Below are 16054 nucleotides of genomic sequence, written 5' to 3'. Positions count from 1 at the left end.
GAAACTAATGATGAACCACTCTTTTCTAATTATTGAAGCCTCTAAAGGATTTTAACAAAGCTACTTCTTTCTTATCCAAGCAGGGATAGTTAGTAACTTTTAAAAATATGCTTTTAGTGGTCCAAAAATAGGCTCGGAAAGCACCAGATATGTTTAAAGAAATACGGTAAGGCATAGATAAATTTATTTATCGCATCTTATTTTAGACAGGTTTCTGCGGATAGTAAAATGAATTTTTTAGATCAATTCCAGTTTTGTTTGACGGGCCGAAGTCCTGGACTTACATTTCATAATTTTTTTTATTAAGGGGGGGGGGGAGTTTAATGCAACCATCTCGTAATCAATGTATAAATGGCACTTAGAATTCGAATTTCGATCTGAAATTTTGCATGAGTAATCCTTGGTAGATCTGTTTTCCCTAAATAGAACAAAAAGTTGGAAAAATAACAGCTAACAACTGGTGGCTCAGCAGTTTAGCCATATTTTGGGCTATTTTCAATGCAAATCATCACGAAACCTATCTCCACATAATACTATTTTCTGCTCCAAAATGTTTTCAAATGGTTCTAGCCGGTAGTTGCTGTTACTAGAAATCTGAAAATGTTGTTTTTGTATCATTTCACATGATTTAAAGCAAAAATATGTTTCAAAAAGTTGATTCCTACGTAATTTATGACAGATTTGCCCTAAAAATGGCCAAAAAAACGGCTAAACGGCTGAGCCGTTAACCGTTACTTTTTCAACTTTTTTGTTCGATTTAGGGAAAATAGACCTACAAAGGATTACTCATGCAGAATTTTAGATCGAAATTCGAATTCTAAGTGCCATTTATACATTGATTACGAGATGGTTGCATTAACCCCCCCCCCCCCCTTATTTCTAGAAAATTGTCAATAATACATTACGATACATGATTTTTCGGTGCGGTTCAGAACCGGTTCTCATCCATCGGCTATTAATCGGTTTCGAAGCTATACTAGGAAAACAATTCTCCTATTATCGAAAAGCCTTGCTTTTTACGACAAACACAACTGTTCAGATGTAAATTATGCTTATGTATGGTTTTCAATTAAAGAAACAAATTAGAAAAAGCTTGAAAAATTTCTATTTATTCTTTTCTAATTTAAAACTCGAAATATATACGAAGCAGCTTATACTAATAACCAATGATAGGCCAGTATTTTAATTGATCAATGGTAAAATAAATACTGGCTTATCATTGGTCATTTGTATCGTATTACGTCATTTCCTTTATAGGCATGCACTATAAGCTGCTTCTTAGCGGACGCCTACATGAGAGGGGTAATGGGGGTAACCTCAACAAATACTCAAATACTGTAAAATCTTAAATATATTTTTTGTACTATAAATGAAATTTAAAAATTGTATTTTTTATGCTCTAACATTTAACCTTTTTAGGTCATAAGAATTTTATAAAAGACTATTAAGAAACTTTTTTTGATGAAGGTACTAACCCCCCTCAAATTACTTTTTAGCTGGTCAAGGCTTTTTAAAGTTTCGTTTTCCCCCTAAAATTTCAACAACAGTAAATTAAGCCTAAAAACAGTAATGTTGCCGCCAGTGGCCTTTTTAAGCGCCAGGCGCCTCGCTGCGTCCCGGCGCTAAAACTACATGACGCATCGTGCACACCCCCGCACACCTCTCGCACACACACACACACTTACACAGACACACACACAGCTACATCTCTTTTCTAACCCAAAAATTCGCCTTTCTTTTAGTTAGAAGACTTTGTTAACGTCATGGATAGATACAAATATCTTAAATACTAAAGTAGATTGATTTTCCTAATCTCGAACCAATTATTTCACCAATTTCAGGGAAGGTTAGCTTTAGTCCTGGACATTTTAAGACTGGCAACTTAACTCTTTTATTACAAGATTTTTGTTTCGAAGTCTTAACTGTGCGAGGAAATACTGTTATGTACAAGTCAGCCGAGATCACTTTTTAAAATGCCAAACCCTATTAAAAAGCCTCGCATGGGTAATTGGATAGTTTAAAGCTATTTTGTTTAATATTAGACCTAGGGATGGTGTTAGGCTTTTCATCTGTCCCCTTCTTCCCTCTTTGAATACAGAGCCACTAGCAGTCTCCATAAACCATTTTAATTACAAGACGCCATATTGACATATTTTTCAAATAAATTTATCTTTCAGAATACCCAGCCCTATCCCCCAGTGTTGGTCAAACTGTTGTTACAATCCACGACAACAAAACTTCAAAGTTCATCCAGTTATTTGACTCCGGGGTGGTTGGTTGTCTCCCCCCCCCCCTCACCACCATCATCCCTCTTAAGATTCTTGGGGGGTGGTGCATAATTTCTGGGGCAACCCACAACATGAGTTTTATAGAGCATTAATGCACAAAGGAGTCTAATAGTGGGGGGGGGGGGGGGGGTGTAATGACTCAAAAACCCCCTCCCTTATGTCGACGACTACGTATTGGGGTCTGGAATCTATAAATAGGGTGCGTGCACACGAATCTAAATCATTACCTTGTTGTGTTCCTATCCTCACACTTCACGCCACAGGACACAATGAATCCGGTAAAGTTTCTTTTATTAATGGCCCAATAATTGTCGCTGTTGCAGCTTTCATTAGTTACCATAAAAAGGCGTCCGCAAGTTGTCTGGTTGGTGATATGTTCGAGTCGTGGCCCTAAATTGGTCATAATTAAAGATGTTAATAAAAGGTTCCCATTCCTGCTCTTTTAAGTGCTTATAAATGAAATTTATGGAATGCCATGGCCGCAAAACGGGCACAAATTGTTTAGCTAGGATTTTAAGGCAAACTTTGTACAATTAAAGGGTTGATTGTAATTAGATATTTAATAAAATTTGAAGCGCAATTCAATTGCATATAATTTTAATTTTAAAAATTAAAAATTAGATGTTTTTGTAAGTGATTTTATTAGTGATATAGGAAAAATTGTTTAAAAATAAGCATAATCTTTAACTACTCATAAACACAGTGTCAATAGTGATATAATATTTGATATCTAAGTTTAGATTAAACATCTAAAATTAGCATAAAAATTCAACATGTTTTTAAGACTTTTAACTTAATTTACTTTATATGTATAATGTATTTCTCTTTTAAAAAATCCACTTTTAGAAAATATAAAAAAAAAATTATTAGGGGTTTGAATTTTCAGTATTCAAGACCTTTCAAAAATCTTTTTTTTCATGAATATTCTTTTATATAAAAATTTCTTAATTTCATAAAATCTATATATATATTATTTTTATTTTTTAAGTGAAAAGTTTTAAAATCTCGTTCAGAGAACTTAACAAAACAGATTTTTTAAAAATATAAAAAATAAATGATTGAAAAAAAACAACAAATTGCCATATTTGTAAACATACAGTCATAATATGTGATTATTTATCATTTTTCTGCTTTAAAATAGATTGATTGATTATATGTCAAAATATAAAAGAGCCTAAAAAGGTCCTATTATTCTCTCTGTTTCTTAGACAAACAAGGATGATTTTATAAATAACAAGCACAGCAGAAACAAGCCTCATTTTAAAAATATGATTTGTTATTATAATGTAAAAATAATAAAAATAAATTAAACGTTATAGCATAAAATATGAATGACGTACTTAAGGTTGGACGTTCAGACAGAAAATATATTTCTAAAGTAGCTTCGCTACTAATAATTTAGAGATAGATTGATTAGATAAGTCGGAACAAATAGTATTTGGAGAAAACAACATTTATAGCTTAATTTAGTTAAGAGGTAAAGTATTACAAGCTAAGCCCTCATATTTCGTGATTTATTGACTACACATAAAAAAAGATAAGTTTGCGGGTTTCTTTCTTGTTTTGCCTTATTTATCAAGAATTTTTGCAAGCCTCGCTTTTTGTGAAATTTTCGTTGTATTAAAAACGAACCATAGATAAGAGGGGGATTTATTGGATTTAGATTAGCCCAAAGTGATTCAATTAATACGCGTTAATACGCATGCTGTTTAATATCTATTAAACGCCTTAATACACTCCACTCCTCTCCTTCTGCTTAAGACCTCTGTAATTACATACTTATATCTATGTAATTACTTACTAAATTTGATACCTAAATGAAGGTTATCACAAAGGTGCTGGGTTCGAGCCTTTAGAGCTGCATCATATTAAAAGACATTAAAAAATAATTAAGTCATACGTAGAGCGATCAAAGGGTATTATTGTATTAATTGATTTTCCAATTATAAAACGTTTTAAAAAGTATAACTGTTTTTTTTATTGATTTAAATGAATATAAATATGAATAATAAATGTGCTATAATATTCGCAAATAAACCTGTTTTTCTAAAATTAATTATTATTCATCGCTTTAAAAAAAGAATGAACAGAATTATTGAAAATTTAATTTTAGTACTCAAAATAGATATATGTTTGTGAAAATTTAGGTTAGGTTTTATAGGTTAAAATCAATTTTAGTCAGGAATCTAAAGGGATAATGGCATATAAATTGATGTACATTCCCTATGATGTTTCATAAAATTACCCCTTCTGTATATTACAATTAATGGTTGAAACGTTTGGACACTTAACTTATCCTACCAAATTCACTAAAAGTCCCAAAATTTGTTGAGCCAACGAATAAGAAAATGCTATTTATAAAACTTTGGGTACTAATGTAATAAACAGCCCATTGTACTCTCCCTCTCTCTAAATTTTAGTAGCTCTAAGTGAACGTAAAAGAATGTAACGTTCTTTTTTGACTTATGTCAAATGTTTGATTGTAAAATTTGCATATTGAGTTTTTTTATGTTTATACAAGGTTTAGTTTTTAAAAAGTAGCTTTTGCGTTGGGTTTATTTATTATGCGGTAAATAGCAACTGAATTTATGCGAAAAATATGATTTCAGCTATTTGGGAGGGTTTGTCTTAGTAAAAATGACGATTTATTTTGCTTATTGGTTAAACAACATTCCTGAACATTAGAGGAATGCCTTGACAAATTACATTATGCTAGGCATTTAAAGACAAGAGCTTTGTTTACTTTGTTCTATGTCTTCACTTTAAAAATGTATTCTAAAGATCTTACTTGTTTCAAAAACCTTGTAAAACTATTTACAGTTAAAATTCATCAAAATTTTTGTCATTTCAACTGTTTTTTTATTAGGTTGGTCAAAAAAAATGATATTAGGTTGATTTAGTGACAATGCCTACTATTTTGCAGAATATATTGTGGAAATTCTTTGATCTCCAATTATAGCTAACCAGGAAGGGGGTTGTTTATTACACTAGTCCCCAAATTTGTTTTATAATGTTTTCTTAGTCATTGGCTTCACAACTTTGGGGACTTATATTGAATTTTGATTTGTTGGTTCATTAAGTTGAGTGTCCAAACGTTTCAATTCAACCACTAACTCTTTTTTACAGAACTGGTAATTTTGTGCACCATCAATGGGGATGTACATCAGTTTATCAACCATTGTCTTATCCCTTTAGATCCCTGATAGCTCCCCCCCACCCTAGTTCACCTTCTGATAACAAATTTAATAAATTATCTTCCATTGCAATCTACCTGAAATTTTGGCAGTTGGTTAGTTAACTGATATTGATACTTTGAAAATTAATCATTAATTGTATTATTATCCTTTTTAGATTTTATAATATAGATAACTTTTTATATTTAACAAGAATTAAAAAAATTCTTTGGGTTGTAAGCTTTGAGGGAGCCTTAAAAAGCAGGGATCTAAAGGGATAAGACAAAAGCCGTAAATAAATGTACATCCCCAATGATGATACACAAAATTACCACTTCTGTACCGCAAGATCAAATGTTGAAACATTTGAACACTCAATTAAATAAATCTTCAAATCAAAATTCACTAAAGTCTCGAAAGTTGTTAAGCCATCGAATAAGATAACATTATTATAAAACTGTTGGGACTAGTGTAATAAGCAGCCCATTGTCCGCTCTCTTTCTCTGGATACACTCCCCTGTCAAATTCTGTGCACGCGCCATATTAGTAGTCTATTCTATACCCATCACATTCTTTATGATTAATCGAATTTATCAAACCATAAAAGGACTGCCTTCCTCACTTTTTTCTATCTTACTAGGTTTTTAAAAGACTTTCTAGTAGCTAAACTGTAACTGGACAAAGTGTCTAAAAAATTAGCCATGTGACGTCATAAAAATGAGGGATTATCCATCTCTTTTTTAGGGGTTTTCTTTCCCACTTCTCCTCCCATCTCCCTCATTTTTATGACGTCACATGGCTGATTTCCGAGACACTTTGTCCAGTTACAGCTAAACTACTTTAAACCAAAGACAGAACCATACTAAAAGATTTATTTTAGTACCTGCTAAAACAAGTAAAAGATTGTTTTTTAGACTACTATTAAAAACATATTTTTCTTAAATTCGAATAAAATTATAAAAATGCAGTCCTTTTATGAAAGTGAAAAATGATACTTCATAACGATATTTTGATACTAAGTAATTTTGTTTAAGCTTATACAATAGATATTGTAGGTAGGTAAGGATAAGACAATGGCCGATAAACTGATGTACATCCCCAATGATGATACACAAAATTACCCCTCCTTAAGATTACAATTAGTGGCTGAAACGTTTGGACACACTTAATGCATCAACCAATTAAAATTCTCCAAAGTCGTTAAGCCAACGAGAAAGAAAATATTATTCTAAAACTTTAAGGACTAGTTTAATAAAGTCCTAATAAAGCTCTATAAGTAACTAATTCCAATTTTATTTAGATTTCAAATTTTGCTACTTTTTATGTTTAAAATACTTTTCCATGCAAATAATCATTTTAATATTCAAATATTTATGCCATTTACATGATTCAAATGGATTATTTGCTAAATAATTCACGCATTTAAATTTCTATGAATAACATTAAAGATAATGAAAATATCTGTGGTTTAAAATAATGTATATACAAATATTTAAATTTTTATTCCACATTTCATTATGATTTTATTTACATAAATGCAGATGTAAGAATTTCGAGCTTTAATAAAATCAGAGATAAAGGACAGGACAGTGGAAAATAAATTAATTTTCCCCATAATTTTTCTCAAAATTCCTCCTTTAGATGACATATTTAATTTTTCGTTGTCCAGTTAGGAGGTTTATTGCATAGTCCACTTGCGAAAAAGGTATTTTGCCGAGAACTTGTAAATTTTGCATGGATTATTTACGCTACTTTTTGTGCGAAAATTTTGTAATTTAATTAGTTTTTTATCTGTAAAGTATTTGGGTGTATGTCTGTGCAATTTTATATATCTAAATTTTATAAATCAACAACTCTATCATAGTTTGGGAAGCTTTGTATTTGTTAGGTTTTTGGCCATTCTAATAAAAAATTAACGATAAACTCACAGGCACATACTTACAGACAAAAGCTTGAACAAATGATGCATAATGTATATTCTTCAATTATCGTGCAATATTTTTGTGTACATGAAACTTCTTTTTATCCCCTACTTATTATATATAGCAAAATTACTCTACTCATAGGACAATGTCCGTATGTGTCCATCTTAATAGATCCGACATTAAAAATTATTGGTAAAAACCGTAACTTGACAGATTTTAACAATGAATTGATTAAAACTGAATGGGCACTCTAATGAGATATAATAATTTTAATATCTGCAATAATATTGACTCTGTAGCAAATTCTTCGCTAATCATTTACATATGAATCCTTGTTTTTGATTAATGTTAATTCTTTTCCATAAAATAAGTATTCTCTAAATAAATCAACATGCCCATTATATAATTAAAATTACTGAAATTAAGTCCTTGTTCCTAGAACTTAAGGAGAAAGGATAGGGTAATATAAAGGAATGCAGAAGGTTTGAGTGTTGCTCAATTTGATATGCTAATTTTCAAAAGAATTCTTGCCAAAATTGATATGGTGGTAGAATTCCTTATAGTTGAAAATGGAACATTCGTAATTCAACCCCCTCCGCTCTTAATATCTTAACCTAGTTATTTTAGATTGATATATTTCTTTTGCTTTTTTCTATGTTATGGGAGCTGAAATAATTTTTGCTTTACTATAAAATTGTCTTATTTAGATTTTTTGATTAATACTGTTATTTTATTTAAACGTCAATTATTGTAAAACGAACACACAAAAATTTAGGCTTAAAGATTAGCTACGTATTTTTAAAAACTTTCTTAAACTAATATTGAAATGTAAAAAGAAAATTATTTGTTTTTAAGGAATTTATGTTTTCTTTTAGAGCATTTTTTGCTGACTTTTTTACTGCTTTTTTTCAGGGCTAATGAGATTAGAAAAAAATCCTTAAAGTTACATGGCAGTTATAAGTTCTAGGGGTAATTTTTTACGATGGGTTTCTCTATGATGGGTATAATGTTAACGTGAATATCAAGTTAATTTTCTTTAAAAATAGATATCTATAATATTTAGGATGTTACTTATCTTAGAAAATTACAGAAATTGTACCTTAGATAATCTACCTCCCAAATACATCACTACCTCAAGATTAATTTCATGTCTTATCCCTGTATCCCTGTACCAGTGTACATACCAAATTCTATTTTTGCCACCCAGCGAGCTTAATTTTGGTCTTGTAATTAAGATTAGCAAACAAAGAAACAAATTAAATCAGTAACACGGACAAAACTCTTCATTTTTAAAAATCTAATTTGTTTAATAATCCAAAGATTATATTTAATACTTAAGGAAGTTCTTTAAAGTGCCTTTAAAAATGACATCATACAATACAAATGACTAATAATAGGCCAAAACAGAGATTAAATTACCAATTGTAGGCCAGTATACATTTTAATTGACCAATAGTAGGCCAGTTTACTTTTTAATTGACCAATGGTATAACGTCATTTTTAAGTCACTATAAATGCTTCATATCCCAGTTTAGTTTAAAGACTAGAAACTTATAAAAATTTGACAGATTTCTTTCAATTTTTAAAAATTGTCTACATTCCTTTTATTATACTACTGAATATCACAAAAACAAGTAGAATTATTTATATCGACATTAGAATAACAACCCTCCCCTTTAAAAAAAAAATCTTCTAGGTCTTGTGTTGGATTTAATCTTGTGTAGTTTAACCATGTGGGACTTTTCTAATCCTTTATAACCTAAACTAATGTATGTTTTGTTCATTAAACTAATTTCCCGGGCCTATTATAACGTCAACAAACCCCGTAAATTTACAGTAGAGGGGGGAAGAAGGGGGTTGTCCACTAGTAAAACATGGAATTTACCCAAAAACATAATAAGTAAAATAATAAATTAAAACACACAGCTTTTTATTTCATTTTTAATTAGATTCGCCAGGGACGGTGGCTATTACACCGTAAAAAAATTTTTCCTTCACATTTTCTGTCAGTTAAAAATGATTTGTAATAGGACTTAATACAATTTTTTTTCTTGCTTATAATAGTATGATGTTATTTTTTTATCGTTCTATTTTCTATTTATGTCCCGGTTTTTTAAAATTATATTTTTCATTGATTTTTGGCTGATTTTTAAATATTAGTTATCCTAAATTTTATTCATTAATACAAACAGAAATAATTGAAAAATTCAAATCTAAATCTAATTTTTTGTTGTTGCCTTTTTTGAGTTCAAAATTATCGATTTTTAAAGTTTAACGATGTGTAAAGCTATCGTAAATTATCATAGAGATGAAGCTAGAAATATAAACAAACAAAAGTAAAATGTTTTAAAATGATTAAAAATCAGTGGGTATCTGTCCAACGTAACTAACTACGTATTATGTATATAAGTAGAATTGCTTTGGGCTATGAAAAAATTAGGCCAACCTCCCATTTAGATAATTTAGCCCCCCTCCCCTAAAAAGTAATAATATGTTTGTGTGTTTGTATTTAACGTAATGTTTCTATGATCCTGATAGGTCGCAATTTTTATTTAGGCTTTGTAGTGGTTCCGGGAAGGTTTAAGGCTATTTTTTATTTCCAGTGGAAGTAAGGAAAGGGTATTAACCTCCAACCCAACAATATGCTATGCTAATGCTTTAAGTCGACTAAAAGACACTATTAATAGCCTATTTTTAATGGGGGGTTTATTATTACCCCAAAAGAATAATTTGGGAAATTTATAAAATTATTAGGTCCAGATTCAACACATTAAAATTCAATATCTAACACCCAATGACACAGCTAGTTAGGTTAATAAACTCATATTACTAAAGCAGAGGGGAAAATCTATATTACAGTTAGGTAAATGAACTACAAATTCAACCCGCTGAGAGAGTATGCATAATATATATTGGGCTTAATAATTTCTGGGTTATTTATTATTGTTTGTTGGGTTTTTAAAAAAATATACAAAAAAGCCTTTACTGTCATGCAATATACATGTAGGCTTTTTTTCTGAATATTTGATTTATTTGCCTATTCAGTCTTTTATGACTCTCATGGCCCTGAGAGAGGCTTTTTCAACTTTTCACAAGCCTTAAAAGTAGAACAATGCCTGTGCACACCCTCTAGGAGCCTAGGTAAGGTTTCAAAATTATCGAAATAATTTTCAACTTAAATTAAAGTTTTTTGAAAATAGTATAATATTGTACAAAAATGGATTAAAAAACTGAATTACTTTATTGTAGTTTAAGTTTTAAATAATTATGTCATAAAAAATGCAATAATAGTAAAAATCTTTAAACCTATATCAATCTTTATAGAGGTGTGTATTTTATTAACTAACTACATAGGGGCTTTAAATTGTGGGGTTGTTGGGAGGGGGGGGGGGGGTGTTCAGGGAAACAAACAATTGAATCAGGGATCTTAAGGGATAAGACAATGGCAAAAAAATGTATGCACATCCCTAATGATGATACAAAAATTACTTCTTCAATATAATGAAATTAAAACGTTTGGCACTCAACTTAATGAACCAACCAATCATGGTTGTTAAGCCAACGATAAGAAAAAATTTAACTTTGGGGACTAGTATAATAAACAGTCCAATGTTCCCTGCTTCCCAGAAATTAAATAGTAAAATAGTTAGGAAACAAAGCACAATTTCAACAAAAAAATCCAAATAGTCCAACCATTTACGAGATTCAAATGAACAAACATACATTCAGCATTAGGTCTTATCATAATTCAGAAAATCTTCACTTCTTAGAATATTTGTATTAAAACTGTATAATTTTACATACATTATTCTGTAATTTAAGATGTAAATAGATCTTGAAAATTTGATCATGATTTTAGTTAATATAATATATCACATGTTAGGAAAGAGAAAATTTTCGTTGATTTTTTTATGGTGATAATCCATTATTAGAACTGAAATAGATTTACGTCCAATGCAGTCAAAAAGACGGCTTAACGTACATACATGCCATAATCATAAAGAAGCAGAGCTCTTATGTTTTACTACAATTTTTTTCAGAATTTTTATCTAAAATTTGTTATTGTAATAAATTTTAGATGTTATAAACTTATACAGTATATACAATATCTTACTTAATATGTTTATTTAAAGCAACTATTTTTTACTGAAGGCCTTTTTAATGGCCCGGTCACTCCTAAATGTTTTAAATATTACTATGACCAGCAATTTAAGGTTTAAAGACAACCAACCCTTGGATTGCACAACCATTATAGAAAAAATATTTGAGCCTGCTTTTTTGCTACGGCATTATTCCTACTATTACTCTTAAGGCCTAAAATATCACCATTAGATGCCATTTTTAAGGTCTTTAGTTATGACGTGGTTTAGACTAAAGAACAACTTTTAATAGCAGACGTGTTACACATTTCGCTATTAATGCATTGCGATTATTCAGCTCAGATGTAAGAACTCCTTGTTTATTATTATCACATTGAATTAATGTATGAAAATCCGAGATTAGCCGAAAGTAATCTTATACGATTAATCACGAGGGTGCGTGGATAGGATAATGGGCAAGATAATAAACTTTATTTGCCATTGTTCTCTCCCCCCCTGATTAATCTAGACTAAAATTAACCCAGCCAAAAAATTCTGTCCAATTCGTGTTATACTAAGGATGTTAAAATGGTACTAACGATTGCTTTGTTAGTAAATTTAAATTAATAGTAAGGTAAGGAGAAAGGTTTTAGCCTACAATAGAAGCAACTTTAATACTATGACTATGACTTTAGAAAATGAGTCGTGCAATCAAAAGGTTGGATATCTAAAGTCACATAAGTATGTAATCTAATATTGAATTTTATATCTTTAAAATAATAACATATAAAATGATTTTAAAAGCTTCCCTGAATAGCATAATTTAATTATTGCTGAGACAGACTGACAAACATCCAGTTACTTGTAAATTACTTTAAATATAAGCGTATGTATATTGTATAAAATATTTTAATCTTAAAATTCCATCTTCATTTCATTAAGCTATCTAGATTAGGACTTACATTACAATTTACTAAATTAACAAGGACAAATATGGCCATATTTTGCGCAGCTTATAATGCAATCAGAGAAGGGATAATGGACTTTTAAAAGATATTTCTTCCATACTTTATCAAATGGTTCTGCCATCAGTTGGCTTAAAATTCTTGGATTAAAATAAAGAACATAAAGTATAATAAATAATATTTCTACAAAAAAAAAACTATACTATCCCTATTCTTTGACCAAAGTAAATTAAACCCCTAAAATCCTAACTATTTTAATGCATATCTTTTTATATCAAAAAGATTATAGAAGATTTTTAAAGTCCATATTTGTTAGAATATTATAATACAATTTTTGTCTAAAATTACACTGTAATAATTTTGAAAACTATTAAAGGAACCAGAAATGCTATTAGAATAGTTATTCATCTCATCGTATTATAGACAGATTTCCGCGGATATTAAAATGAAAAAATATAAGAATAAAACCACCTTTGTTACCCCTGAGGGGCCGAATGTCCAGGCTAACAAAACTAGTATTAATTGTATGAACTTTATTTTAATATTCGTAGAAGGATATCTGTAATATGATGCTATACATGATTTTTCATTATGGCTGAGAACCAGTAATAAATAATTTAAAAAGTTTTTTAGGCCTTGTTTACATTTTTCATTTCTTTTTCAGTCCTTCCTCCTTGGGCTCATGCTTTCCTCTGCTCTGGCGCTAGCCGCCGCCGACAAGAACTTCCAGTCCGCCGCAGTCGGTCGGCGTGGCCGCCAAGTCCTGACTGGATTCCGCAACGGACAGGCGCTGACTAACGGCGCAGTTGTCCGCAAGGTTCTGCGCAGAGGCAGAGGCCAGCTGGCCCCCACCCTCGCCCCCGCCCTCACACCAATCAGGCAAGTTTTAGCAGCTGATCTACTCTATAATTAAGGTTATCTTAATGTCCGTAAAGAAACATGACTCTTACACAAAATTTAAGCAATAACTGTGTTGTATAAAGTTGACTTTTCTTTTAAATTCCGAACTATATATAGCTTGTTATTGTTGGGTTTTAAGGAATTAATTCTTTATTTCTTCAAAGTTCAAGTTCAAATGTTTTCAATTCAAGTTCTAGTAACATAATTTTTAAAAAGGTTTTTTAATACTGTTCAATTTTAATTTTTTTAAAAATTGAATCAAATAATCAAACACTATTAATATTAGGTTTGCCGCTGCTCCCGCCCCATTTGCTGCCGCTCCTGCCCCCATCGCCCACCTTCACCATCATGCTGCCCCCGCCCCATTTGTCGGCCCAGCTCCCGCCCCTCTTCTCCTCCGCACTCCAGTGCCAGCCCCTGCCCCTGTGGTAGCCGTCCACCATCACGGCCATCCCGCTCTGCCCGCCATCGCACCTGCCTTTGTTGCTCCTCCTCAGTTGGTGGCCCAGGTAGCTGCTCCCCAGCCCCTGCCTGCACCTGCCCCAGCCCCAGCTATTGAAGAACAGGTAATCTTTGCCGTAGGCAGAGATCAGGCCCAAGCCCCAACTCTTGAATATGGTGCCCCATCCACTGTCGCCCCAGAAGTCAGAGCTCCTGTTGAAGCCTATGGTTCTCCCGCGCTTGAGGTTGTTGAGGTCAGAGACTCTTATCTTCCCGCCGAAGACGAGGTTGTCGAAGTTAGGGACTCCTATCTGCCCGCCGTTGAGGAAGTTGTCGCCGTTCGTGGAGATTACGGAGCACCCGCCGTTGATGAGGTCATTGAGGTTAGAGACTCCTATCTGCCCGCCGAGGAAGAGGAAGTTGTCGCTGCCAGAGACGGCTACGGAGCTCCCGCTGTTGACGAAGTTGTTGAGGTAAGACAAGGCTACTTGGCCGCTGCTGCTGAAGAGCGCGCCCAGCCCGCCTACACTGTGCCACGCACTGTTGCCAACGTCAAGTCTAACACCGTCCGCAGCAAGCCCATCAACATTATCCGCAGCCACTACAACCCACCCGCCGAAACTTCCGTGTTTGACTACAGCTTTGAGTCTGAGAACGGTATCAAGCAGGAGGCCACCGGCACCATGCGTCTGGTCGACGATACTGAGGTCAGCGTTATGAAGGGATCCTACTCTTACATCGGTGCTGATGGCGTCACCTATACCGTTGACTGGTACGCCGACGAAACCGGATTCCATGCCAGCGCCCCTCACCTGCCCAAGGCTGTTGAGCCCAACCACCCCGAGGTTGCCGCTGCCGTCCGTGCTCAAATTGCTTTCGCCGCCGAGGAGGACGCTGCCGCAGCCGCCAGAGGTGCTGACAGCTTGGCTGGATACGGCAGCCCTGCTAAGGGACTTCCCAGCTATGCCTAACTGCCTTTTTTCCTGTTAAAAACAGCCACCAAAAAAGCTTTCAAAATATCATTGGCATTTCAAATTGGCATTTTTAAAATGAAGAAAAAACTAGTCTTCCAAAAATAAAAACACAATACCTTCCTTGAAACGAAAGTTACCACAATATTACAAGCGTAATGTTACCCTCAACCCAATCTCATTTATTTATTCTATTTATTTATTTATTAATAAATGTTTGGATATCATAAATTATAAATTATTTGTTGTTATTGTTTACGCGGACTTACTCTATGATTTTGGTTTATTCGTTAGTCTAATATAATCAAAATAATTTCAGATATTTTTACTTTAATTATTTCCTTTATGTAAATTTTAAAAAAATGGCATTAAAGTATTGGAAATGACATTTCGATAATGACTCTGTTCAGTTGAATTGATAAAAATCATTTTCCAGTATGGCTTCGAAATCGGTTATTATCCGTTGGATTAGAACGGTTATCAGCCTTTTTGAAAAATCATGTTTAGCATCGTGATGTAGACAATTTTTACACGAATATTAAAACAAAAATAATAAAATGAATAACTGTTTTGTTAACCCTCTGTCCTTCTACCCTTCGAGGCTAATCAAACTGGTTTTAATCTTAATTCCTTTATCCGTGGAAATCTGTAATACGATTCGATAATTAACATTATATTTAAAAAAGTATACATTTACAATTTGTTTGATTTAAGTCATGAAATAGTTATGACAAGTTAAAACAAACAGTTTAAACCAATTAAAAAAACTATTACCTCTAAAAATAGCAAAGAAAATCTTTACTGAAAATTCAAAGCTAAAATTGAATACAAAATCATTTTATAAAGCTTAGTGTCAAAATAAAACCATTTAGGAAAAAAAATAATGTATATTTGAATTTATAGTTAAAATTTTTCAAAAATGTAAAAAACATTTAAGCAGTGTTTTGTATCTTTCAGTATTAGCTACGCCCCTACCATCTAGGGACTCTGTATTGAAATGGGGGGAGGGGGTGCAGAAAAAAGCACCAATTTAAAATAAAAATCATGGCTTAATCTTCAACGTCCCTTTAAACTATGTGAATTCTCCAGTAAATGGAGAACGCTATCGGTTCAACGGTTATTGAGATCTAACTAAAAAATCTTTCTACTTTATCTAATTGGATGGTATTTTCATCTGATTTGATGCTATATGTGTTTAAATTGTACATTTAGGAAATTAATGCAAGTTAATTGTACAGTTCGGAAGTTGAAACTAATTTATTTAACATTTAAGTCAAATATCATTTTCTAAATTTTCATATAAACTTTATCT

The 16054-nt window shown here is 32.1% G+C and overlaps 1 protein-coding gene across 1 annotated transcript; it reads left to right on the top strand.

Moving 5' to 3' along the window:
• Positions 1-2467: 2467 nt before the first annotated feature.
• Positions 2468-14973, top strand: LOC145322763 (uncharacterized). The gene is made up of 3 exons (XM_080165020.1): positions 2468-2566; positions 13095-13309; positions 13617-14973. The coding sequence occupies exons 1-3, from the start codon at positions 2558-2560 to the stop codon at positions 14740-14742; spliced, it is 1350 nt and encodes a 449-aa protein (XP_080021146.1). The 5' UTR covers positions 2468-2557; the 3' UTR covers positions 14743-14973.
• Positions 14974-16054: the final 1081 nt, after the last annotated feature.

Source organism: Acartia tonsa, chromosome 6 (genome assembly GCF_053477335.1).
Source record: "Acartia tonsa isolate MP-2025a chromosome 6, ASM5347733v1, whole genome shotgun sequence".
In the NCBI taxonomy this organism is placed as follows: domain Eukaryota; kingdom Metazoa; phylum Arthropoda; class Copepoda; order Calanoida; family Acartiidae; genus Acartia; species Acartia tonsa.
The sequence above is the reverse complement of the archived record's forward strand: the minus strand, read 5'-3'. Positions and strand labels throughout refer to the sequence as shown.